Genomic DNA, 27,635 nt, shown 5'->3' with positions numbered 1-27,635 from the left:
TTTGTTTTTAAATTTAAAGTACCCAATTCATTTTTCCCAATTAAGGGGCAATTTAGCGGGGCCAATTCACCTACCCTGCACATCTTTGGTTTGTGGGGGCGAAACCCACACAAACTCTGGGAGAATGTGCAAACTCCACACGGACAGTGACCCAGAGCCAGGATCGAACCTGGGACATCGGCGCCGTGAGGCAACAGGGCTAACCCACTGCGCGGTGGAGGCCATTCTGAGGTTTGACCAGGGGTACTCAGCGGTGCCTGAGGAGGCGCTATTGAAGGAGAGACGGAAGCTGCAGATGGAGTTTGGACTTGTACCCACGGGAAAGGCGGTGGGGCAACTGTGCAGGGCCAGGGGGGAAGTAGATGAACATGGGGAGAAAGCCAACAGGATGCTTGTGCATGAGCTGAGGAGGCAGGCGGCGGCAAGGGAAATTGGACGGATGAGAGATGACCGGGGTATGGTGGTAACAGAGTGGGGGAAACAAATAGGATGTTCGAGACTTTTTACCAGAAATTGTATGTCTCGAGTCTGGGTTAAAAGTTAAAAGGGGGGGAGGTGGGGTGACAGGGGGTAGAGTGGGGGAGGTTTCCCGGCGGTGAATAAGGGTGTTGTAGCAATTTGCTGTTGCTGCGGTTGGTTTTGGTTTTTCTTTGTTGTATATAATAGAAAATGCTTCCAATAAAATATCTTAAAAAAATTATTATATACCATTAGGAAGACAGGCTCCATATAAATGCAAGTTATGCCTTACTTTTCATAGAATCCCTACACTGCAGAAGGAGGCCATTTGGCCAATCAAGTCTGCATCGACCCTCCAAAAGACCACTGTACCTAGGCCAAATTCCCCGCTCCATCTCTGTAACCCTGCACAACCTTTGGACACTAAGGGGCAAGTTAGTGTCATGATATGCAGACACACACATAATGATATATAGGCAGGCACAGACAAGCAGCTAATGGACACAGAGAACAGGACATGACCAATAAGCAGGCAGGACACTCAGGGGTGGGATCTGACTATAAAAGACATGAGGCACTCACACTCCGCCTATTTCCACTGATGAACATCTAGAGAGTCAGTCAAGGGTGTTTTTACAATCCCCCCCCCCCCCCCCCCCCCCCCCCCCAACCCCCACCACCACCACGTGGCTAAGAGCTAGTCTGGTTCAGTCAGACAGACTAACCACACTTAAATTAGCAGAGAGTCGAACTCACAGAGAACTGTGCTAACTGTCCTATTAGTTCAATAAACCTGATTGAACTAACTTCAAGGTCTGGAGTATCTTTTTGATCTAAGCTGCATCCAGTTGCAGCCAGTGTTATACCAGTATATCTAACGCGACAGTTAGCATGGACAATCCGCCTTACCTGTACATTCTTGATGTGGAGATGCCGGCGTTGGACTGGGGTGAGCACAGTAAGAAGTCTTACAATACCAGGTTAAAGTCCAACAGGTTTGTTTCGATATCACTAGCTTTCGGAGCGCTGCTCCTTCCTCAGGTGAAAGGAGCTGCGCTCCGAAAGCTAGCGATTTGAAACAAACTTGTTGGACTTTAACCTGGTGTTGTAAGACTTTTCACTGTACATCCTTGGACTGTGGAAGGAAATCGGAGCACCCGGAGGAAACTCACGCTGACACGGGGGGAACATGCAAATTCCACACAGACAGTAATCCAAGGTCAGAATCGAACCTGGGTCCCTGGCGCTGTGAGGCAGCAGTGCTAACCTCTGTGGAGCTCGATGAGATGGAACACAATGGGGTCCTCCGCCGAGCACACCAGCATACCAATTGATGCAGCTGCATCACCTGTACGATAAGAAAAGAAGGAAATCTCCACAGAGCTAACATCAACTCGATGGGCTGAATAGCCTTCCTACATTCGCAAACATGAAATACAGTTAAATGTTAAAAGACAAAATGACTTCAAATGCCATAAAGAGTAAATCTGGAAAATTAGTACTTGAAATTAAACCAGGGCAGTGGAAAAAATCCGCTGGCTTATTGATGACAAATGTAGGACTGATCCACTCCTCCATCCTATATTCTACCAACCTACTCTACACAGCTATCTATTTGCTGAATTGATCACTCTTTGTTGAAGAACTTCATGACAGTTTCCATGCAAAATGCGACTCTGTGCCCCCATGTCTCTATGATGCCTTGACCTGTCTTTAGTCATTGACTTGGTTAATGACATCCATTCTGCTCTGACACTTCACCACTGTTTTCCAGCTGGGTGTGACGTTTCTTACCTACTTCCATTCTTTTTTATTCCAGTTAAGAGGCAATTTAGCATGGTCAATCCATCTACCCTGCACATCTTTGGGTTGTGGGGGTGAGACCCATGCAGACATGGGGAGAATGTGCAAACTCCAGACGGACAGTGACCCGGGACCCGGATCGAACCTGGGTCAATGGCGCCGTGAGGCAGCAGTGCTAACCACTGCGCCACCTTGCTGCCCACCTACTTCCATTTTTACCTATTTACTCATAACCTGACAATCACCTCCTCTTCCCACTCCCGCATTGTTAGTTCTGAGGTTCTCCAAGGGTCTATCCTGGACCTCTTCCTAATTCTCATCCACATGATGCCCCTCAGCGACAACATCTGAAAGCACAGTGCCAGTTGCTACACTTACATTGATAGCACCCAGCGTGACCTCACCACCTCCTCTCTCAATCTCTCCGCTGTCTCAAAATCTTCAGGCTTCATATCTAACATCCAGTACTGGATAAGCAGAAATTCCCTCTAATTTCTCAGCCATTGTTTTCAGGACTTGTTATAAATTCTGTTCCCTCGCCACTGACTCCATCCCTTTCTCTGCCAATTGTCTCAGGTTGAACCAGACTGTTTGTAACCTCAGCGTTACATTTGACCCCAAGATCAGCCCCCAACCAGCATACCCTCAGCACCATTAATGCCACCTATTTTCATCTTTGTAACATTGCCTGACTCCTCATCTATGTCAGTTTCTCTGGTGCTGAAACTCTTATTTGCATTTCCAGCGTGTCTAACTTGTGCTGGATAGTGAACGTAGGGAGAGGTGGGTGGGGGTTGTGAATGGAACGATGTGTGATGCCCTGGTTCATTTATAAGGCGATGATATCCAAGGATGCATTCACTTTCATGTCATTGAATTCAATGACCTTGTCCATATGTGTGAGGCCATTGATGTTCCTTCTGCATTATAAACTCAGGGCTAGCCTCTTTGCATTGTCAGCGAAGGCCATCGGCTCCCCACTGCCTTTTCAGTGTTTATCTGGAGGCCTCCTGCCTATTTTCAGATACCAGGGAACTTTGGATGATGCTCCCTGTTGCCCTGTATGCATTATTCTTCCTATGAGAAATTCTTTCACAAACAGTTTCAGAACCTTCTACAGCCAGAATACACCAGGCCAGTTTTAAATGGGGTTAGCTTTGTACGACCTTGGACCCCTCTCGGGGCATGTGGGCTCTCAGCAGTACATTTAGTGCTGACCAGCAAGCTACTATCATTGTAATGAGCAGGTAGCAGCAAGTTTATTAGTTGTAAGCATAACAATGAATGAGCATGGGCTAATCTTGCATACCGATCCCTGCACCCATTATTGGGCCCTTATCCAACTTTTTCCCTAAATATTTCATAGATTTCATAGACTTTACAGTGCAGAAGGAGGCCATTCGGCCCATCAAGTCTGCACCGGCTCTTGGAAACGCACCCTACCCAAGCCCACATCTCCACCTGATCGCCATAACCCAGTAACCCCCCCCCCCCCCAACACTAAGGGCAATTTTTGGACACTAAGGGCAATTTTGGACACTAAGGGCAATTTAGCATGGCCAATCCACCTAACCCGCACATCTTTGGACTGTGGGAGGAAACCGGAGCACCCGGAGGAAACCCACGCACACACGGGGAGAACGTGCAGACTCCACACAGACAGTGACCCAGCCGGGAATCTAACTTGGGATCCTGGAGCTATGAAGCAATTGCGCTAACCACTATGCTACCGTGCTGCCCAAACACCATTCAATTAATTCAGAAAAAAGATTTGCTTAGATGTCCAATAATTACTGCCTTATAACATTTGTAATAACCGAGTCAAATCTAGCATGATCTAAGAATTAAAAAGTAATTAATTTTAGATTCTGTTGGGATGGATTTTAAGAGAAAACACGACCATTCAATATCACGAATCATAACTGAATATTTACTGATCTATCTGATAAATGGTGTTACGTGTGCTAATAGGATATGTAATCTCAAACATCTGCAGGCAACATGAGCAAGATTAGTCAATCAACAGTGTATGCCTGTATCAGACAAGTGAGAGATGTTGTTCTGGCCGGAGCCATCTCTTGTCCTGTGCAGCTATCAAGCACGACGACAGGGCTCTGAGATCTTCTAGGATTGCAAGTATCATCTGAGGTATCCTACACAACACCCTCAGATATAGCGGCCCTTACAGGCCAGTAACCCTTTGGGGCTCAATTCCGACGTCGAGTGACTATCTGTGTGGAGTTTGCACTTTCTTCCCATGTCTGCGTAGGTTTTCTCCGGGTGCTCCGGCTTCCTCCCACAGTCCAAAGATGTGCAGGTTAGATGGATTGACCATACTAACATTGCCCAAAAAGGTTAGGTGGGGTTACGGGATAGTGGTGGGGATTGGGCCTAGGTAGGATGCTCTATCGGAGCAAGGGCCGGTGCAGACTCGATGGGCCGAATGGCCTCCTTCTGCGCTGTAGGAATTCTATGATTCTATTCTAGAAAGGACCGTTGGAATTTAAGACCCATAGTATCCCAACAGCCTTGATGCAATACTGCCCTATTTTTCTGTGGTTTAATCAAAAAGTGTGGACTTCATAATAATAATAATCTTTATTGTCACAAGTAGGCTTACATTAACTCTGCAAAGAAGTTACTGTGAAAAGCCCCTAGTCGCCACATTCCAGCTCCTGTTTGGGTACACGGAGGGAGAATTCAGAATGCCCCAATTACCTAACAGCGTGTCTTTCGGGACTTGTGGGAGATTGTAGGAGCTGAGAGTCAGAGTACAGATTTAAAACGAGTGGGAGTGGACTTCCGGGTGCGGCGATGACCAGCTAAGTCACACGTTTCGGCAGCTCCCGGTGGAAAGGACTTTTGGGCTCTTAATAGGAGCCCCAACGGCAATTTTAACGGCTAAAAACACTGTGCGGTAAACCAGAAGGGAATCCCCCCTGGACACGGATGGAAAAAGGAGAGGAAAGTGGCCGGATTGCGGTGGATCCTCTAGAGCAGCGGCAAGGAAGGCAAGCACAAAGCAAGATGGCGTCGGAAGGATGCAGTTTAATATGGGGCCCTGACCAACAAGAGTTCCTGTGGCGTTGCGTGGAAGAACTTAAAAAGGAGATGAAGAAGGAGCTGTTGGCCCCGATATTACAGGCGATTGAAGGGCTAAAGGAGGAGCAAAAGACCCAGGAGCAGGAGCTTCGGGTCATGAAGGCAAAGGCTGCTGAGAATGAGGACGACATACAGGGCCTGGTGGTGAAGACAGAGATGCATGAGGCACAACACAAAAGGTGTGCGGAAAGGCTGGAGGTGCTGGAGAATAATGCGAGGAGGAAGAATTTAAGGATTCTTGGTCTTCCCGAAGGTGCAGAAGGGGCGGACGTCGGGGCATATGTGAGCACGATGCTGCACTCGTTAATGGGATCGGAGGCCCCGACGGGCCCGTTGGAGGTGGAGGGAGCCTATCGAGTTATGCCGCGAAGACCGAGGGCTGGAGAAATTCCTCGAGCCATAGTGGTGAGATTTCTCCGATATAAGGACAGAGAGATGGTCCTCAGACGGGCAAAGAAAACTCGGAGCAGTAGGTGGGAGAACGCGGTGATCTGCGTATATCAAGATTGGAGTGCGGAGGTGGCGAGAAGGAGGGCAAGCTTTAATCGGGCCAAGGCGGTGCTGCACAAAAGGAAGGTTAAATTTGGAATGCTGCAGCCGGCAAGACTGTGGGTCACACATCAAGGGAAACACCACTACTTCGAAACGGCAGAAGAGGCGTGGACATTTATTGTCGAGGAGAAACTGGAATAAGCGGGCTAGAAAAAGAACGTTTGGGACAAAGTGGTGGGGCGAATATGTGGGGTGAAGAGGGGGGGAAAAGGGGGAAGAGATGATTTCCCAAGTTGTTAATCCTGCGACCCTGTAACTTTTCTCTCTTCCCCATGTCGTGGGGGAGGGGGGGAGGGAGGATGAGGAGCTGGGGGCGCCGGCCATTGGGGGCGGGGCCAAATGGGAAGTGCGGGCTTTGTTCCCGTGCTATGGTAATCATGGCGGGAAGCAGGAAGGAGGGGGCCTCGCACAGTGGGAGCTGAGGTCACGGGGGGAAGCCGAGGTCGGCCAGAGTTTGCTGACTTCTGGGAGCAACATGGGGGGTGCAATTACGCGAGTGAGGGATCTAGCGGGGGGGGGGGGGGTTAACTGGGTTGCTGCTGCTGGGGAGAAGGGGGAGCTGGTATGGGGTGGGGTGGTCGGGGCGGGAGGGCGCCGTTGGGGGGAGATACGGCTACGTGGGAACCAGGTGAGGAGCTGGATTGAAAGAGGAGATGGCTAGTCGACAAGGGCGGGGGGGGGGGGGTAAAGAGCCCCCCAACCCGGCTGATCACGTGGAATGTGAGAGGGCTGAACGGGCCGATAAAGAGGGCACAGGTACTCGCACACCTAAAGAAACTTAAAGCAGATGTGGTTATGCTGCAGGAGACGCATCTGAAACTGATAGACCAGGTCAGACTACGCAAAGGATGGGTGGGGCAGGTGTTTCATTCGGGGCTAGACGCAAAAAATAGGGGGGTGGCTATACTAGTGGGGAAGCGGGTAATGTTTGAGGCAAAGACCATAGTGGCGGATAGTGGGGGCAGATACGTGATGGTGAGTGGCAAATTGCAAGGGGAGGCGGTGGTCTTAGTGAACGTATATGCCCCGAACTGGGATGATGCCAACTTTATGAGGCGTATGTTAGGACGTATCCCGGACCTAGAGGTGGGGAAGTTGGTAATGGGTGGAGATTTTAATACGGTGCTGGACCCAGGGCTGGACAGATCGAGGTCCAGGACCGGAAGGAGGCCGGCTGCAGCTAGGGTGCTTAAGGACTTTATGGAGCAGATGGGAGGAGTAGACCCCTGGAGATTTAGTCGACCTAGGAGTAAGGAGTTTTCGTTTTTCTCCTATGTCCACAAAGTTTATTCACGGAGAGACTTTTTTGTTTTGGGAAGGGCACTGATCCCGAAGGTGACGGGGACGGAGTACACGGCTATAGCTATTTCGGATCACGCTCCACACTGGGTGGACCTGGAGATAGGGGAGGAAAAAGAACAGCGTCCACCCTGGAGAATGGACATGGGATTATTGGCAGATGAGGGGGTGTGTTTAAGGGTGAGGGGGTGTATTGAAAGGTACTTGGAACTCAATGATAATGGGGAGGTCCAGGTGGGAGTGGTCTGGGAGGCGCTGAAGGTAGTGGTTAGAGGGGAGCTGATATCTATTAGGGCACATAAAGGAAAGCAGGAGGGTAGGGAAAGGGAGCGGTTGTTGAAAGAACTTCTGAGGGTGGACAGACAATATGCGGAGGCACCGGAGGAGGGACTGTACAGGGAAAGGCAAAGGCTACATGTAGAATTTGACTTGTTGACAATGGGTAATGCAGAGGCACAATGGAGGAAGGCACAGGGTGTACAGTACGAATATGGGGAGAAGGCGAGCAGGTTGCTGGCCCACCAACTGAGGAAAAGGGGAGCAGCGAGGGAGATAGGGGGGGTGAGAGATGAGGAGGGAGAGATGGAGCGGGGAGCGGAGAGAGTGAATGGAGTGTTCAAGGCATTTTATGAAAGATTTTATGAAGCTCAGCCCCCGGATGGGAAGGCGAGAATGATGTGCTTTCTGGATCAGCTGGAATTCCCTAAGGTGGAGGAGCAGGAGAGGGCGGGACTGGGAGCACAGATTGAGACGGAGAAAGTAGTGAAAGGGATTGGGAGCATGCAGGCGGGGAAGGCCCCGGGACCAGACGGATACCCAGTTGAATTCTATAGGAAATATATGGACTTGCTGGCCCCGCTACTGATGAGAACCTTTAATGAGGCGAGGGAAAGGGGGCAGCTGGTCCCGACTATGTCAGAGGCAACGATATCGCTCCTCCTAAAGAAGGAAAAAGACCCGCTGCAATGCGGGTCCTATAGGCCTATTTCCCTCCTGAATGTGGACGCTAAGATTCTGGCCAAGGTAATGGCAACGAGGATTGTGTCCCGGGGGTGGTTCATGAGGACCGAACTGGGTTTGTGAAGGGGAGACAGCTGAATACAAATATACGGAGGCTGCTAGGGGTAATGATGATGCCCCCACCAGAGGGGGAGGCGGAGATAGTGGTGGCGATGGATGCCGAGAAAGCATTTGATAGAGTGGAGTGGGATTATTTGTGGGAGGTGCTGAGGAGATTTGGCTTTGGAGATGGGTATATCAGATGGGTACAGTTGCTGTATAGGGCCCCGGTGGCGAGCGTGGTCATGAATGGACGGGGGTCTGATTATTTTCGGCTCCATAGAGGGACGAGGCAGGGATGTCCTCTGTCCCCGTTATTGTTTGCACTGGCGATTGAGCCCCTGGCCATAGCATTGAGGGGTTCCAGGAAGTGGAGGGGAGTACTCAGGGGAGGAGAAGAACACCGGGTATCTCTGTATGCGGATGATTTGTTGCTATATGTGGCGGACCCGGCGGAGGGGATGCCAGAGATAATGCGGATACTTGGGGAGTTTGGGGATTTTTCAGGGTATAAATTGAACATGGGGAAAAGTGAGTTGTTTGTGGTGCATCCAGGGGAGCAGAGCAGAGAAATAGAGGATTTACCGTTAAGGAAGGTAACAAGGGACTTTCAGTACTTGGGGATCCAGATAGCCAAGAATTGGGGTACATTACATAGGCTTAATTTAATGCGGTTGGTGGAACAGATGGAGGAGGACTTTAAGAGATGGGACATGGTGTCCCTGTCACTGGCAGGTAGGGTGCAGGCGGTTAAAATGGTGGTCCTCCCGAGATTCCTTTTTGTGTTTCAGCGCCTCCCGGTGGTGGTCACGAAGGCTTTTTTCAAAAGAATCGAGAAGAGTATTATGAGTTTTGTGTGGGCCGGGAAGACCCCCGAGAGTGAGGAGGGGATTTTTGCAGCGCAGTAGGGACAGAGGGGGGGCTGGCACTACCGAGCCTAAGTGAGTACTACTGGGCCGCCAATATTTCAATGGTGTGTAAGTGGATGGGAGAAGAGGAGGGAGCGGCGTGGAAGAGATTGGAGAGGGCGTCCTGCAGGGGGACTAGCCTACAAGCTATGGTAACGGCACCGTTGCCGTTCTCACCGAAGAAATACACCACAAGCCCGGTGGTGGTGGCTACATTGAAAATTTGGGGGCAGTGGAGACGGCATAGGGGAAAGACGGGAGCCTCGGTGCGGTCCCCGATAAGAAACAATCATAGGTTCGTTTCGGGGAGAATGGATGGGGGATTTGGAGCATGGCAAAGATCAGGGGTAGCACAATTGAGAGATCTGTTCGTAGATGGGACGTTTGCGAGTCTGGGATCGCTGACGGAAAAATATGGGTTGCCCCAAGGGAATGCATTTTGGTCTATGCAACTGAGGGCTTTTGCGAGGCAACAGGTGAGGGAATTCCCGCAGCTCCCGATGCAGGAGGTGCAGGATAGAGTGATCTCAGAGACATGGGTGGGGGATGGTAAAGTGTCGGACATATATAGGGAAATGAGGGACGAGGGGGAGATCATGGTAGATGAGCTGAAAGGGAAATGGGAACAAGAGCTGGGGGAGGAGATTGAGTAGTGGCTGTGGGCTGATGCCCTACGTAGGGTAAACTCATCGTCCTCGTGTGCCAGGCTAAGCCTGATACAATTTAAGGTGTTACACAGGGCGCATATGACTGGAGCACGGCTCAGTAAATTTTTTGGGATAGAGGATAGGTGTGCGAGATGCTCGAGAAGCCCAGCGAATCACACCCACATGTTCTGGTCATGCCCGGCACTACAGGGGTTTTGGGTGGGGGTGGCAAAGGTGCTTTTGAAGGTGGTGGGGGTCCAGGTCGAACCAAGCTGGGGGTTGGCTATATTTGGGGTTGCAGAAGAGCCGGGAGTGCAGGAGGCGAGAGAGGCTGATGTTTTGGCCTTTGCGTCCCTTGTAGCCCGGCGCAGGATATTGTTAATGTGGAAGGAAGCCAAACCCCCGGGTGTGGAGACCTGGATAAACGACATGGCAGGGTTTATAAAGTTAGAACGGATTAAGTTCGTACTAAGGGGTTCGGCTCAAGAGTTCACCAGGCGGTGGCAACTGTTCGTCGACTACCTCACAGAAAGATAGAGGGAATGGAAAAGAAGAAGACAACAGCAGCAACCCAGGGGGAGGGGGGAGGAATCGGACGGACTGTCAGGGATGTTATTGTATATGTATAGGCACTTGTTTTAGGTAATGTATATTGGACTGTTGGATTGTATCTTTGGAGAGTATTTATTTTTGACAAGGCAGTTGCCATTTAGTTTGGTTTTTGTTCATATATTATTTATTTATTTGTTTAAAACTGGCCACTCTTATTTATATTGCTTTATTGTTGTTTAAAAGAAACACTACGCACTGTTATGTTTGGCCAAAAAAATCTTGAATAAAATATATTAAAAAAAAAACGAGTGGGAGCTGAGAGGGACACTGCTGGGCAGCGGGCTGAGTTTGACATTATTCCTAGAATTTACTGATCTGTGCTGTGTTTCATGGCTTCACTTCCTTTGAAACACATTTCGTAAGATGGATTCACAACTTAGTGCGAAGTGTTTGATGCGTGTTAATGAATCACTTATTAAGGGAAATATTTTATAGTAGGGGAGAAACAAAAGTTGACCTGTACCCAAAAATGGTTGACTGTGCAGATAGCAAAAGTGTTGGTATAATGCTGGAGGCCCATAAAAGGACTAGCGTGTGGTACTCAGGCACTCCCCAACACATCAGCCCTAAACTAAATGGCAACGTGGCATTAGCAGAGGCCATTGGTACCTGCCAGATATCAATTGAGATACAGGATACAATTTGCAAAGTGCAGAAAGAAAGCAATCAGAAGGTGTTAGGATCTGTTGCCTCCATTATTACAGTTATAAAAAAATGCATTCATTGAACTTCTGCAGAAGGCCTCGTCGATCATCTGTTAGAACTTAGGTAATGGTGTAAGTTCCATTCACACCACCCAAAGTTTTTGTGGATCACCTACCAATATCGGGTGGGCTAACAGGATGTGCCTCCTTATGGTCAAGGCAGCCACATTCTCAGGGAATGTGATACTGTAGGCTTGTCTCAGATCCATAGGATAGAACCATAGAATCTCTACAGTGCAGACAAAGCCATTTGGCGATTGAGTCTGAACTGACCCTCTGAAAGAGCACCCAACCTAGGCCCATGCCCCTGCCCTATCCCCATAACCCCACTTAACCTGTTCATCTTTGGACACTAAGGGCAATTTAGCATGGCCAATCCACCTAACCTGCATATCTTTGGACTGTGGGAGGAAACCGGAGCACCCGGAGGAAACCCACACAGAGAAGGGAAGAACATGCAAACTCCACACAGACAGTTACCCAAGGCCAGAATTGAACCCGGGGCTCTGGTGCTGTGAGGCAGCAGTGCTAGCCACTGTGCCACCGTATTGCCCTTAAGGCTTTTGGTGAATATGCCTCCCTGCCTCTCCCTCGCTTGGGAGCTCAGAAATTCAGAACTGCTCTTGTTATTGAGTCTTTTGTGTGATTTATTTTAAGCACCTTTCTATTGTCTTTTTCAACCCCACAGTACACCATGGCAAATTTTCACCCTTCAAGAAAAGCATCTTGGTTAATGCCACCAAATGGCAGTACTACGGCACACCAAACGTTATGGGACCGCTGACTCTGATTTGGAACTCATCACTGCTTCCAGCAACTTCTGTCAACATTGAGCTCTGGGGCTACAAAGAACACGGTAAACTGTAGTTTTGTGTGAATTCAGGCAGTTTTGAGGGAGTGTACAACACAAAACTACGGTCAGCAGTTTTGCATAGAATTAGACAATTGCACTGGTTTTATCCCCATTTTGTCCACTATCCGTGGAATAGTTACATGGAATTTACTAAAAAAACAGACCATTCAGCACAATTAGGGGAGATGGGGATGTAGTGGTAATACTAGTGGACGAGTAATCCAAGGCCCAGGCTCATACCCTGGTGGACACAGGTTCAAATCTCACCCTGGCAGCTGGTGGAATGGAAATTAATTGATAAATTTTGAATATGAAGCTAGTCTCATTAATGGGGGCTATGAAACTATCACCGATTGTCAGAAAAAATTATCTAGTTCGATCATGTCCTTTAGAGAAGGAAATCTGCCATCCTGACACAGTCTGGCTTACATGTGACTCCAGATCCACAGCAACTCTTAACTGCCCCTCTGAAAGGCTCAGCAGCCACAGTTGAATGGTAACTAGGGATAGGCAACAAATATTTTACTAATAATAATCTTTATGAGTGTGACAAGTAGGCTTACATTAAAACTGCAATGAAGTTACTGTGAAAAGCCCCTAGTCGCCACACTCTGGCGCAAGTTCGGGTACACAGAGGGAGAATTCAGAATGTCCAATTCGGCAACAGTGCGCCTGTCGGGACTTGTGGGAGGAAACCGGAGGAAACCCACACAGATACGGGGAGAACGTGCAGACTCCGCACAGACAGTGACCCAAGCCGATAATCGAACCTGGGACCCTGGCACTGTGAAGCAACAGTGCTAACCACTGTGCTACGCTGACCCTACCAGTGATACTCATTTTTGTCTTGAGTTCGGGGTCTAGTTGGGGTTTCTTTAGGGGTTCCCTGCAACTTTAAGAATGCTACCATAGAATGTTATTCATAGAAAAGTTCATTTACAGATCTGTACACATCTCACTCTACACAAGGTTGTACTGGGGGGCGATTCGCCGAGCCCTGCGCCCGGGCGGGCCGAGCAGCCGCGCGGAAACGGCAGAGTCCCGCCGGCGTTGTTCACCCCTGGTCGCTGCCGGCGGGAACTCTGCGCGAAGGGTCGGGGGGGCGGCCTGTGGGGCGGGGAAAAGCGATCCTTCAGCGGGGGGGGGGGGGGGGGAGGGGGGGGGGCCTCCGATGGGGTCTGCCCCGCGATCGGGGCGCACCGATTGGCGGGCCGGCCTCTCCCCCCCAGGCCTACTTCCTTGCGGGCCGGCCCCTGAATATCGACGCCATGTTGAGTCAGGGCCGGCGCGCTGAAGAAGTCCCCCGCGCATTCACAGGTTGGCGCGGCGCCCATTTGGCACCGCGAAAGGAAGCTGGAGCGGTGTGAACCACTCCAGTGCCTTGCTGGCCCCCTGTGGGGGCCAGAATAGGTCGTCCCCGTGCCCGTTTCGCGCCGTCCTGCATTTTGGAGAATCGCTCCCTTTAGTGTCCCACCGGATTTCAGTTTCTGAGTCATGTGACATTGCATCATAGTTACATCAGACGTTACATAATCAGGCACTTCTGATGTTAACCCCTTGCTCTACATCTACCCACAAATCGAAATACATCCTCCTACACCTGCTCTCAAAGTCTCAGGCTTCACAGCGGTAGAATCCCGAATCTGGTCCTGATTTCATTTTGAGGTTGAGGATAAACTGCAGTCTCTCATCATTCAACAGAATATCTTCCACCTGGGTGGCTGTAGAGTTTTTACTGGCTTCTGGTTTCTTGTCTCCATCCGAATCTAAAAAGTACATCCAAGGCTCCATTGGTTTCCTTCCCAATGATATTAAGGCTCTTCGGCTCCTTCTGATATTTACTTGGTCGGTCTCAATTATAAGAACATAAGAACATAAGAACTAGGAGCAGGAGTAGGCCATCTGGCCCCTCGAGCCTGCTGCACCATTCAATGAGATCATGGCTGATCTTTTGTGGACTCAGCTCCACTTTCCGGCCCGAACACCATAACCCTTAATCCCTTTATTCTTCAAAAAACTATCTATCTTTATCTTAAAAACATTTAATGAAGGAGCCTCAACTGCTTCACTGGGCAAGGAATTCCATAGATTCACAACCCTTTGGGTGAAGAAGTTCCTCCTAAGCTCAGTCCTAAATCTACTTCCCCTTATTTTGAGGCTGTGCCCCCTAGTTCTGCTTTCACCCGCCAGTGGAAACAACCTGCCCGCATCTATCCTATCTATTCCCTTCATAATCTTATATGTTTCTATAAGATCCCCCCTCATCCTTCTAAATTCCAACGAGTACAGTCCCAGTCTACTCAACCTCTCCTCGTAATCCAACCCCTTCAGCTCTGGGATTAACCTAGTGAATCTCCTCTGCACACCCTCCAGTGCCAGTACGTCCTTTCTCAAGTAAGGAGACCAAAACTGAACACAATACTCCAGGTGTGGCCTCACTAACACCTTATACAATTGCAGCAGAACCTCCCTAGTCTTAAACTCCATCCCTCTAGCAATGAAGGACAAAATTCCATTTGCCTTCTTAATCACCTGTTGCACCTGTAAACCAACTTTTTGCGACTCATGCACTAGCACACCCAGGTCTCTCTGCACAGCAGCATGTTTTAATATTTTATCATTTAAATAATAATCCCTTTTGCTGTTATTCCTACCAAAATGGATAATCTCACATTTGTCAACATTGTATTCTATCTGCCAGACCCTAGCCCATTCACTTAGCCTATCCAAATCCCTCTGCAGACTTCCAGTATCCTCTGCACTTTTTGCTTTCCCACTTATTTTAGTGTCGTCTGCAAACTTGGACACATTGCCCTTGGTCCCCAACTCCAAATCATCTATGTAAATTGTGAACAGTTGTGAGCCCAACACTGATCCCTGAGGGACACCAGTAGCTACTGATTGCCAACCAGAGAAACACCCATTAATCCCCACTCTTTGCTTTCTATTAATTAACCGATCCTCTATCCATGCTACTACTTTCCCCTTAATGCCATGCATCTTTATCTTATGCAGTAACCTTTTGTGTGGCACCTTGTCAAAGGCTTTCTGGAAATCCAGATATACCACATCCATTGGCTCCCCGTTATCTACCACACTGTTAATGTCCTCAAAAAATTCCACTAAATTAGTGAGGCACGACCTGCCCTTTATGAACCCATGCTGCGTCTGCCCAATAGGACAATTTCCATCCAGATGCCTCGCTATTTCTTCCTTGATGATAGATTCCAGCATCTTCCCTACTACCGAAGTTAAGCTCACTGGCCTATAATTACCCGCTTTCTGCCTACCTCCTTTTTTAAACACAGTGGTGTCACATTTGCTAATTTCCAATCCGCCGGGACCACCCCAGAGTCTAGTGAATTTTGGTAAATTATCACTAGTGCATTTGCAATTTCCCTAGCCATCTCTTTTAGCACTCTGGGATGCATTCCATCAGGTCCAGGAGACTTGTCTACCTTTAGCCCCATTAGCTTGCCCATCACTACTTCCTTAGTGATAACAATCATCTCAAGGTCCTCAGCTGTCATAGCCTCATTTCCATCAGTCACTGGCATGTTATTTGTGTCTTCCACTGTGAAGACCGACCCAAAAAACCTGTTCAGTTCCTCAGCCATTTCCTCATCTCCCATTATTAAATCTCCCTTCTCATCCTCTAAAGGACCAATATTTACCTTAGCCACTCTTTTCTGTTTTATATATTTGTAGAAACTTTTACTATCTGTTTTTATATTCTGAGCAAGTTTACTCTCATAATCTATCTTACTCTTCTTTATAGCTTTTTTAGTAGCTTTCTGTTGCCCCCTAAAGATTTCCCAGTCCTCTAGTCTCCCACTGATCTTTGCTACTTTGTATGTTTTTTCCTTCAATTTGATACTCTCCCTTATTTCCTTAGATATCCACGGTCGATTTCCCCTCTTTTTACCGTCCTTCCTGTTTGTTGGTATAAACCTTTGCTGAGCACTGTGAAAGATCACTTGGAAGGTTCGCCACTGGTCCTCAACTGTTTCACCATAAAGTCTTTGCTCCCAGTCTACCTTAGCTAGTTCTTCTCTCATCCCATTGTAATCTCCTTTGTTTAAGCACAAAACACGAGTGCTTGATTTTACCTTCTCACCCTCCATCTGTATTTTAAATTCCACCATATTGTGATCGCTCCTTCTGAGAGGATCCCTAACTATGAGATCCTGAATCAATCCTGTCTCATTACACAGGACCAGCTCGAGGACCACTTGTTCCCTCGTAGGTTCCATTACATACTGTTCCAGGAAACTATCGCAGATACATTCTATAAACTCCTCCTCAAGGCTGCCTTGACCGACCTGGTTAAACCAATCGACATGTAGATTAAAATCCCCCATGATAACTGCTGTACCATTTCTACATGCATCAGTTATTTCTTTGTTTATTGCCTGCCCCACCATAATGTTACTATTTGGTGGCCTATAGACTACTCCTATCAGTGACTTTTTCACCTTACTATTCCTGATTTCCACCCAAATGGATTCAACCTTATCCTCCATAGCACCGATGTCATCCCTTACTGTTGCCCGGATATCATCCTTAAATAACAGAGCTACACCACCCTTACCATCCCCTCTGTCCTTCCGAATAGTTTGATACCCTCGGATATTTAACTCCCAGTCGTGACCATCCTTTAACCATGTTTCAGTAATGGCCACTAAATCATAGTCATTCACAATGATTTGCGCCATCAACTCATTTACCTTATCCAAATACTACGAGCATTCAGGTAAAGCACACTTATGTTGGCTTTTTTACCTCTGTTCTGAATCTTAACACCTCAATCAGTAGCCTCTCCTAAGTTATATTTCCTCTTAACCTTTCTCCTAATTTTCCTTGTCGTTGAACCCATATCTTCATGTAACAACCTGCTGCGTCGCTTACCATTCATGTTTTCACTTCCCGTTTTATTCCTTTTAGTATTCCTGGTCCTATTCACTGAGCTCCCCTCAGTCACTGTACCTTGTACTGTCGCCCTTTTTGATTTTTGACTATGGCTTCTCTGCCTTACACTTTCCCCCTTACTGCCTTTTGTTTCTGTCCCTGTTTTACTACCTTCCAACTTCCTGCATCGGTTCCCATCCCCCTGCCACATTAGTTTAAACTCTCCCCAACAGCTCTAGCAAACACCCCCCCTAGGACATCGGTTCCAGTCCTGCACAGGTGCAGACCGTCCGGTTTGTACTGGTCCCACCTCCCCCAGAACCGGTTCCAATGTCCCAGGAATTTGAATCCCTCCCTCTTGCACCATCTCTCGAGCCACGCATTCATCCTATCTATCCTGACATTCCTACTATGACTAGCTCGTGGCACTGGTAGCAATCCTGAGATTACTACCTTTGAGGTCCTACTTTTTAGTTTAACTCCTAACTCCCTAAATTCAGCTTGTAGGACCTCGTCCCGTTTTTTACCTATATCGTTGGTGCCTATGTGCACCATGACAGCTGGCTGTTCACCCTCCCCCCCCCCCCCAGAATGTCTTGCAACCGCTCCGAGACATCATTGACCCTTGCACCAGGGAGGCAACATACCACCCTGGAGTCTCGATTGCGTCCGCAGAACCGCCTGTCTATTCCCCTTACAATTGAGTCCCCTATCACTATAGCCCTGCCATTCTTCTTCCTGCCCAGCTGCGCCGCAGAGCCAGCCATGGTGTCATGAACCTGGCTGCTGCTGCCTTCCCCTGGTGAGCCATCTCCCTCAACAGTATCCAAAGCGGTATATCTGTTTTGCAGGGAGATGACCGCAGAGGACACCTGCACTGCCTTCCTACTCTTGCTCTGTCTTTTGGCCACCCATTTTCTATCTTCCTCAATACCTTTCACCTGCGGTGTGACCAACTCGCTAAACGTGCTATCCACGACGTCCTCAGCATCGCGGATGCTCCAAAGTGAGTCCATCCGCAGCTCCAGAGCCATCAAGCGGTCTAACAAGGAGCCAGGGACAGTGGACGTGTCCCTTAGCTCCCACACGAGGAGCATGACACGGGTCTGAGATCTCCTGCCATGTCTTAAACCTTTGGTTAACTTCAACAATTACAATTTACCAAAAAAAATTAAATAAACAAACAACGAAGAAAAAAAGATATATCAATGTACCAATGAAAAGAAAAAGAAACCAGAAACACTACTTACCAGCCACTGACCTCGAGCCTTCCTCTTGATCTTCACAGCGGTTGTTTTTTTTGGTTAGTGGAGGGGATAGGGAGGAAAACACTGAAAAAGTGTTTCAGGTTTATGTGTCACTTGACAACAGCTCCTCCACAAACTACCTTCAAATTAGGGTGACCACGACGGAGGTATGCAAATTTCCCTTGCAACACCAATCAGCAGCTCTGCTCTACTGCCCTCTGCTGGATGCTTGTCTTCACTCGAACAGCTAGGGTCTTTAGCTCAGGTACACCTTCAATTTAGGGTGACCACGTCGGACGTATGCAAATTTCCCTTGCAACACCAATCAGCAGCTCTGCTCTACTGCCCTCTGCTGGATGATCTCGGCTGTGGAGCTCTTCCTATCGCGATGCCTTCTTACTGCTGAATAAGTGTGTTCCTGACTCTGATCCTTAGGGTATCTCTTGTTCTCTTCACTTCACGATTGGTCCAAAAGTCTTCAGCTGCCTGGTCCAAACTTCTGGATTTCTCATCTGATTTTTAAAAAATATATATGTTTATTCAAATTTTCCAACAGAATTTTTAACAAACCCCCCCCCCAAAAAACAAAAAGAAAGAAACACAAACACAAGCCATAAATTATACAAAACTTATACATTGGGTTTCCCCCATATACAGTAACCCCCCCATATGACATTCAAAGGTACCCATAGGGAAGCCCCCCCCACCCACCCAAATTCCCCTCCCCCCGAAAGAGACCCCCCCTCCCCCCCCACCCTTGGGTTCCTGCTGCTGCTGACCTCTTCCTAATGCTCCGCGAGATAGTCTAGGAACGGTTGCCACCGCCTGAAGAACCCCTGCACAGACCCTCGTAAGGCAAACTTTATCCTTTCCAGCTTAATGAACCCTGCCATGTCATTTATCCAGGCTTCCACACTGGGGGGCTTTGCGTCCTTCCATAATAGCAAGATCCTCCTCCGGGCTACCAGGGATGCAAAGGCCAGGATGCCGGCCTCTTTCACCTCCTGCACTCCCGGCTCATCCGTTACCCCAAATAGTGCCAACCCCCAGCTCGGCTTGACCTGAACTTTCACCACCTTGGACATAGTCCTCGCGAAACCCCTGCAAAACCCATCCAGTGCCGGGCAAGACCAGAACATGTGGACGTGATTCGCCGGGCTTCCCGAGCACCTCCCACATCTGTCCTCCATCCCGAAGAACCTACTCAACCTCACCCCTGTCATATGCGCTCTGTGAGTAACCTTGAATTGTATTAGGCTGAGCCTGGCGCAAGAGGAGGAAGAATTAACCCTACTCAGGGCATCAGCCCACAGACCCTCATCTATCTCCTCCCCAAGCTCCTCCCCCCACACCCTTTAACTCCTCCACCGAGGCCTCCTCCTCTTCTTTCAGCTCCTGGTAGATCGCCGAAACCTTGCCTTCTCCAACCCATACACCCGAAATCACCCTGACCTGAATCCCCTGTGCCGGGAGCAGCGGGAATTCCCTCACCTGCCACCTCACAAACGCCCTCACTTGCATATACCTGACAGCATTTCCCGGGGGTAACTCAAACTTCTCCTCCAGCGCCCCTAGGCTCGCAAACATCCCATCCATAAGCAGGTCCCCCGTTCTTCTAATCCCTGCCCGATGCCAGCTCCGAAACCCCCCATCCATCCTTCCCGGGATGAACCGATGGTTCTCCCGAATCGGGGACCAAACCGAGGCTCCCACCTCGCCCCTGTGTCGTCTCCACTGCCCCCAGATCTTCAACGTCGCCGTCACCACCGGACTCGTAGTGTACCTTGTCGGCAAGAGCGGCAGCGGTGCCATCGCCAGCGCCCTCAGGATCGTGCCCACACAGGACGCCATCTCCAACCTCTTCCATGCCACCCCCTCTCCCTCCATTACCCACTTACGGATCATCGCCACATTGGCAGCCCAATAATAGCCGCACAAATTCAGCAGCGCCAGCCCTCCCTGTCCCTACTTCGCTCCAGAAACACCCTCTTTAATCTCGGGGTCTTATTTGCCCACACGAAACCCATGATGCTCCTACCTACCCGTTTGAAAAAGGCCTTGGGAATCATAATGGGAAGGCACTGGAACACAAAGAGAAACCTCGGGAGGACCATCATTTTAACCGACTGCACCCTGCCCGCTAGCGAGAGTGGCAGCACATCCCATCTTTTGAAATCTTCCTCCATCTGATTTCTCATCTTAAACCGCTCCGTCTCTACCCCTTTTAAAAATGCCTTCAGGGTCCGACTTCCTTGACGAAGCTTTCAGTCACCCCCCCTCCTATTCTCTACCTTTCTCACTGGTTCAGGGTCAGTTTTCTTTGCAGCCACCTACGCAGTACCTTGGCATGTTTTTACATTCAAAGCAATATATAAATACAGGGTCACTTTGCGATCTCGGTGTTGTCCTATACGATATATCTTGGCCCTACACCTGGGTTTCCCAAATTTAACAAAAAAGACTAATGTGAGCCAACTCACACTGCAATTGAATTATATAATCCTGTGGATTCGTGAAAACACCAAAGCTAGTCAACCACAGCAACAAATGACACCAGAGCTCTCTGGAGATACCTTCATGACGTTCCTTTTCTGGTCTGGAGCTTCAATCGGGGTACCAACGGGTTGGAAAGCTGAGGCTATTGTATTTATAGCCATACCTCCACTCTGCATTCATGTCTAGACAGACTTTGCAACAACCCCAAAATTGTTATATCCTGTTCCATGGTGACCCGGATCACTGTGAATAAAAGCAAATTACCGTGGATGCTGGAAATCTGATATAAAACAGAAAATGATGGAAAAGCTCAGCAGGTCTGGCAGCATCTGTGGAGAGAGAAATGGGGTTGACGTTTCCAGTCCGAAGGGCTCTGAATCATATGGACTTGAAACATTAACTCTGTTCCTTTCTCCACAGATGCTGCCAGACCTTCCGATTACTGAGAAGACTGATTCATGGGTTAAGTTCCAAGCTATTAATGATGGTAACATTTATCAGCAATCTTCGGGCACGGCAGTCGTTGACATACTGATCAATTGTAGGTTGGAATGAATGAAAGTTTGTTGAAGCCACATCATAATGAGCTGCGGCACCTGACAGTCAACACCAGCATTCTTCATCGACGGAACTTTCGGCTAAATGTCTTCTTCATTTAGCTCTTGTATGTCTGAATCCTTAATAGGTGCCTGGGTCAATCAATTGAAAGCGCTGGTGGTTCTTTTAGCTAAAATGTTCAAATATTGCAGCACCCCTTTGGCCGACATTTGCAATTGCCAATCCTCGGTCAGTTTCCTGTGCTCAGATTTCTAGTGGGTGATTTTATCCATTTGCTCTCAAGCGGCCAGAAGCCGACCAATCACCTTTCAGCCTTCTTCTCAATTGAGCAGAGGGAATGGAAACCTATCCAAAGCAAGCAGTGTCCTTTTTAAGTGATGCCACCAGGACTGTTCTGCAATTTTAACCATGGCTTGAGTGGGAAACGGCAATGAATTTCCCAGCAGGACCTCCCAGTGATGGGGGGGCGGAAGAGGGCCAAAGAGGAATGTTTAAACACTTTGTTTTGACTTTGAGTATGGGTGTGGGGGCATCCCCCAGCTTGATCACGGGACCTTCCTGAGGAATGACCGGGAAGCTAATCCCGCCACTTAACTGCTGTTGGCGGGATGCCCTCATACCACATGATTTTCTACCATGCCCCACCAGGTTGAACAGCAGCTTTTAAACAAAGCCACCAAAACAATCAGAATTAATTCTGTCACAGGCAGTAGGAAGATTAACTCGCTGGTGTAACTTATGGCCAGAAATCCTTCAGCAGTTGAAATGGAGGCCCCTGCATCAGGCCTATGAGCTGCAGTTTTCAGGAGGGTTGCTGTTACATATATAAATAGTGCATTAGTGATCGTAATTTCAGTTTTAGAACCATTCAAGCTTTGGAATGGCAAACTTTACATACACTTTATAGGGCAAATTTATATTAATTTAGGGTAACGGGAAATAGCTCAGGATTGTGCTATGAGGAGCGATTGAGTCGACTGAGTCTGTATTTACTGGACTGCTGAAGAATGAGAGGGAATTGCATTGAAACGTATACAATTCTGACTGATGTGTTAGGCAGGTAGGTTCGATGTGGACTGCACTCGATGCAGGGATGCTAGAAACAGACGTCTAACACTGGAGAAGATCCAACACTGTTTTATTCAACGATAGAACTGATATACACATTCAGCTGTGGGTCGACACTATACTGAACTGACTGGAGACCTTGTAGTAGCCTGACCAGACTTACTAGCTACCGCATGGTGTTTGCACTTGCTAGCTCGTGGATTCTGACTGTCTCAGTGGCTGGATCCAGAGAGAGCGGGAAACCTAGTGCCCTCTGGCTTTATAGTGGTAGTCTCCTGTCTGGTGATTGGCTGCACTGTGTTGTGTGCTTACTGGTCATCCTGTGTGTCGACCACTGTCTGTCTGCACTTCATTATGTACATGAGTGGATATTATGACATTTACCCCCTTTTTTTTTTAGATAAATAAATACTAAGGTGTGCGTGCGTATATATATATATATATACATGTGCCTGACTATATACAAAAGGTGTCGAAATGAACGTACATACATAGGAAGGTGTCGATAGTGCAGATACATGGCAAACAAAACAATATTTACAGAGGTTAAATCGATGAAGTCACAAAGTGTACAAAAGTTCAGTCTACAGATTCAGTCTTTGTGTTGGGCGACAAATTCTTGTCGATCGCCGCAGAGGTGGATCAGGAGCCGCCTGCACGTGGATTGGCGGGATCGCTGCCATCGCGGTGGTCGCATGGGCCAGCAGGATTGCTGATAGATCGGTGGCCTCATGGCAGGGTACGTCTGGAGGAAGCATCGTAGGCAGTGGGGCACTTCGGTCAGGTAGCGGGCGTGGGACTCTTCGCAGTGCCTGTCTGTTGGGCCGCAGCAGGGAGCCATCAGCCATGTGGACAAGGAACGATCTTGGGGCCACTTGTTTGATTACAACAGCTGTCCTCAGGCAACTGGACACGAACATGATCATTTGGGGCCAGATCGGGTAGATCCGTGGCATGAGCATTGTATGTGGCCTTCTGTTGGGTCCGTGACTGCTGCATTTTCTGTAAGACTGTGAGGTGGTCAAGGTCTGGAACATGGATGGCTGGAACTGTGGTCCTCAGGGTGCGATTCATGAGCATCTGCGCTGGAGACAACACAGTGGGCAGTGGGGTTGCCCTGTATGCCAGCATCGCCAGGTTAAAATCGGAGCCTGAATCTGTAGCTTTGCACAGCAACCGCTTTACAATATGGACCCCTTTCTCGGCCTTCCCCTTTGACTGTGGGTAGTGGGGGCTGGAGGTTACGTGACGGAAGTTGTAGGACTGTGCAAAATCAGACCATTCCTGGCTGTAAAAGCAAGGACCGTTGTCGCTCATTACTGTGAGCGGATTCCCATGCCTGGCGAACGTTTCTTTGCAGGCTTTGATTACCGCCTTCGACGTGAGGTCGGACAGTTTCGCCACTTCTGGGTAACTGGAGAAGTAGTCGACCAGGAGTACGTATTAACGCCCTTGGCATGGAAATGGTCTACACCTACTTTGGACCACGGAGAGGTCACGATCTCGTGCTGTTGCAGCGTTTCCTTGGGTTGAGCTGGTTGAAACTTCTGACAGGTAGGGCAGTTGAGGACTGTGTCGGCAATGTCCTGGCTGATGCCCGGCCAATAGACCGCCTCCCGAGCTCTGCGTCGGCATTTCTCGACCCAAAGGTGACCCTCATGGAGTTGGCCCAGCACCACAGCCCGCATGCTCTGAGGAATTACGATCCTGTCGAATTTCAGAAGGATTCCCTCCACCACCGTCAGGTCGTCTTTTATGTTATAGACATTGTCCCTTCTGCCAGCCATTGGTAAGGTGCTGCATCACACGCTGCAGCAGAGGATCCTTGGCCGTCTCCTCACGAATTTGGACCACCCGTTCATCAGAGGCCGGAAGATTGGTGGCACACAACTGCACTTGTGCTTCTATGTGGCAGATGAAGTCACTTTGTTCACACGGTGTGGTAATGGACCTGGATAGGGCATCTGCAACGATCAGCTCTTTGCCTGGCGTGTAGACAAGTTTGAAGTCGTAGCGGCGTAGTTTAAGAAGAATTCGCTGTAACCGAGGTGTCATGTCATTTAAATCCTTCTGGATTATATGGACTAGAGGCCTGTGGTCCGTTTCCACCATGAATTTCGGCAGGCCATAAACGTAATCATGAAACTTGACTATCCCTGTCAGGAGGCCCAGACACTCCTTCTCAATCTGAGTGTACCGTTGCTCAGTTGGCGTCATGGCCCTGGAGGCATATGCCACTGGAGCCCAGGATGAGGAGTCATCTCGCTGAAGGAGCACTGCCCCAATGCCGTCCTGGCTTGCATCAGTCAATATCTTGGTTTCCTTGGTTGGGTCGAAGAACACTAGAACCGGGGCTGTGGCGAGCTTTGCCTTCAGCTCACGCCATTCCTCTTCATGCGTGGGTAGCCACTGGAATTCCGCCGACTTCTTGTTGAGATGGCGGAGGGCCGTGGTGTGATATGCCATATTGAGAATGAATTTCCCGAGGAAGTTGACCATCCCGAGGAAGCGGAGGACCGCCTTCTTGTCCTCCGGGATCTTCATGGCGTTGATCGCCGAGACCTTGTCGGCATCTGGCCACACGCCCTGCCGCGAGATGTGGTCACCCAGGAACTTCATATCCGATTGACCAAATGAGCACTTGGCCCTGTTAAGCTGGAGACCATGTTCATGAATTCCCTGTAATACCTTCTTGAGGCGAGCGATGTGTTCCTGGGGCGTTGTGGACCAGATAATTACGTCGTCAACGTATACTCGCACCCCCTCTATGCCCTCCATCATCTGCTCCATGACGCGGTGAAATACTTCGGAGACAGATATGATCCCAAAAGGCATCCGGTTGTAGCAGTAGCGACCGAACGGGGTGTTGAACGTGCACAGCGTGCGACTGGACACGTCCAGCTGTATTTGCCAAAAACCCTTGGAGGAGTTCAGCTTAGTAAAAAATTTGGCACGAGCCATCTCACTGGTCAACTCTTCATGTTTTGGTATCGGGTAATGCTCCCGCATGATGTTGCGGTTTAGATCCTTCGGGTCAATGCAAATGCGAAGCTCCCCTGACGTCTTCTTTATGCAGACCATGGAGCTGACCCAGTCTGTTGGCTCTGTGACCTTCGATATGATGCCCTGGTCTTGGAGGTCCTGTAATTGCTTCGTCAGACTATCCTTGGGGGTGCCAGCACCCGGCGAGGTGCATGAATTACAGGGGTGGCATCCGGCTTGAGCAGGATTTTATATCGGTATGGGAGCGTGCCCATTCCATCGAATACGCTGTGGTACTGCGTGATAATGTCATCTATGTCGGCTTGCAAGTTACCATCAGGCGAGGACGTCGCCGGTGATGGTGACATGGTGTGGACGCGCTGAACTAGGTTCAGGAGCTTGCAGGCTCGAGCACCGAGCAGGGACGCTCTGTCAGGCCCGACTATTTCAAACCGCAGTGTTGCCTTGATCGCCTTGTTGGATACCCCTAGTTGACAGGAGCCACTGGCAGCTATGGCATTGCCATTGTAGTCAAGGAGCTGGCAGGCCGGTGGAAGAATGCTTGGTCTGGTGCGGATGGTGTCGAGGTCGGATTTGGAGATGAGGTTTGCCAATGCGCCGGTGTCCAGTTTGAACCAGATGCGAGTCTTGTTCACTGTGAGGACAGCACACCACCCGTCGTCGGGATCCACACTGAGGATCGAGAGGCGTATCGCCGTTGTGGTGGAAGGCAGCGCATGTGTAGTTGTGATGCCCACCCGGTATGGGGACTTGAGGCACTCAGCATCAGGGTCTGTTGGGCTGTCGGGATTGGAATCTGGCATGCCTTGTTACATTGAGCGGACACTTCTGTGCCGCAGCTGGGATCACTGGCTGCTGAGCGGTGGAGCAGATCTGCAAAGGGATGCATAGTGGACAAGCTTGCCACACTGTAGACACCGGCGTCCTTTTGCCGGACATTGCCGCTTTAAATGGGTGGAGCCATAATTCGGACACGTCATGACGCCGACGTCAGCGCGTTCCATGCGCCATCGCGCATGCGCAGTGCGGTCGGTCGACGTACGCACCTGCGCAGTCGGGTTGTCGGGCTCGTCATCCACTCGGTCGTGGCGCGCATGCGCAGGGACCCGGGAAAAGCGCACGAAACGGCCACTCTCCTCGATGCTCAGGCCCTGCATTTGTGCAATGGCCTGCACCTGTTTCGCCTCATGGGAGGCCAGCTTCGTAGTTTCTGCCGCCCTGATGTGGGAGTAACGATTCTTAGCATGCTCATGGACAACGCACGTCTCGATAGCGACAGAGAGGGTCAACTGATTGACTTTCAGGAGCTGCTGCCGAAGGGAGTCGGAGTGGACCCCGAAAACGATCTGATCCCGGATCATGGAATCAGCCGTCGAGTTATAGTTACATGACTGCGCTAGGATGCAGAGATGGGTCACGAAGGACTGAAAAGGTTCATCCTTACCCTGAAGCCTCTGCTGGAAAACGTACCGTTCAAAGCTCTCATTCACCTCAATGTCGCAGTGGCTGTCAAACTTCAGCAGGACTGTTTTGAATTTTGTTTAGTCTTCGCTGTCAGCGAACATAAGGGAGTTGTAGATGTGGATGGCGTGGTCCCCCGCGGTGGAGAGAAATAGCGCGATCTTCCTGGCATCCGATGCTGCTTCGAGGTCGGAGGCCTCGATGTACAAGAGGAACTTTTGCTTGATGATTTTCCAATTGGCGCCGAGGTTGCCGGAGGTGCGGAGCTGCGGAGGAGGCTGGATGTTTTCCATTTCACCGGATGGCTGCTTGCTGGTCAATGCTAATTCACTCGAGGTAGGTCTGTCAAGATCAGTATCACTCTGGTACCATGATGTGTTAGGCAGGTAGGTTCGATGTGGATTGCACTCGATGCAGGGAAGCTAGAAACAGACGTCTAACACTGGAGAAGACCCAACACTGTTTCATTCAATGATAGAACTGATATACACATTCAGCTGTGGGTCGACACTATATTGAACTGACTGGAGACCTTGTACTAGCCTGACCAGACTTACTAGCTACCGCATGGTGTTTCCACTTGCTAGCTCATGGACTCTGACTGTCTCAGTGGCTGGGTCCAGAGAGAGCGGGAAACCTAGTGCCCTCTGGCTTTATAGTGGTGGTGTCCTGTCTGGTGATTGGCTGCACTGTGCTGTGTGCTTACTGGTCATCCTGTGTGTCAATCACTGCATGTCTGCACTTCATTATATACATGCGTGGATATTATGACACTAACAAGGTTGAAGAGACTGGATTCAGGGATGGTGTTGCCTCTGGCTGAGGATCTAGAACATGGGGTCAGGCTCTTAGGATAGGGGGGTTGGCCATTTAGGACTGAGAAGGGGAGAGACCTC

The 27,635-nt window shown here is 49.4% G+C and overlaps 1 protein-coding gene across 5 annotated transcripts in view; it reads left to right on the top strand.

Annotated features, from left to right (window-relative positions):
• susd2 (sushi domain containing 2) overlaps positions 1 to 27,635 on the top strand; it is a 353,392-nt gene that overhangs the window by 217,927 nt on the left and 107,830 nt on the right. For all 5 annotated transcript variants that reach the window (XM_072497158.1, XM_072497185.1, XM_072497149.1 and 2 more), the window contains exon 6: positions 11,834 to 12,001. In XM_072497158.1, coding sequence (XP_072353259.1) covers positions 11,834 to 12,001 — 168 coding nt within the window. The remainder of the gene's footprint in view (positions 1 to 11,833; positions 12,002 to 27,635) is intronic.

This window comes from Scyliorhinus torazame, chromosome 1 (genome assembly GCF_047496885.1).
Source record: "Scyliorhinus torazame isolate Kashiwa2021f chromosome 1, sScyTor2.1, whole genome shotgun sequence".
NCBI lineage: Eukaryota > Metazoa > Chordata > Chondrichthyes > Carcharhiniformes > Scyliorhinidae > Scyliorhinus > Scyliorhinus torazame.
The sequence above is the reverse complement of the archived record's forward strand: the minus strand, read 5'-3'. Positions and strand labels throughout refer to the sequence as shown.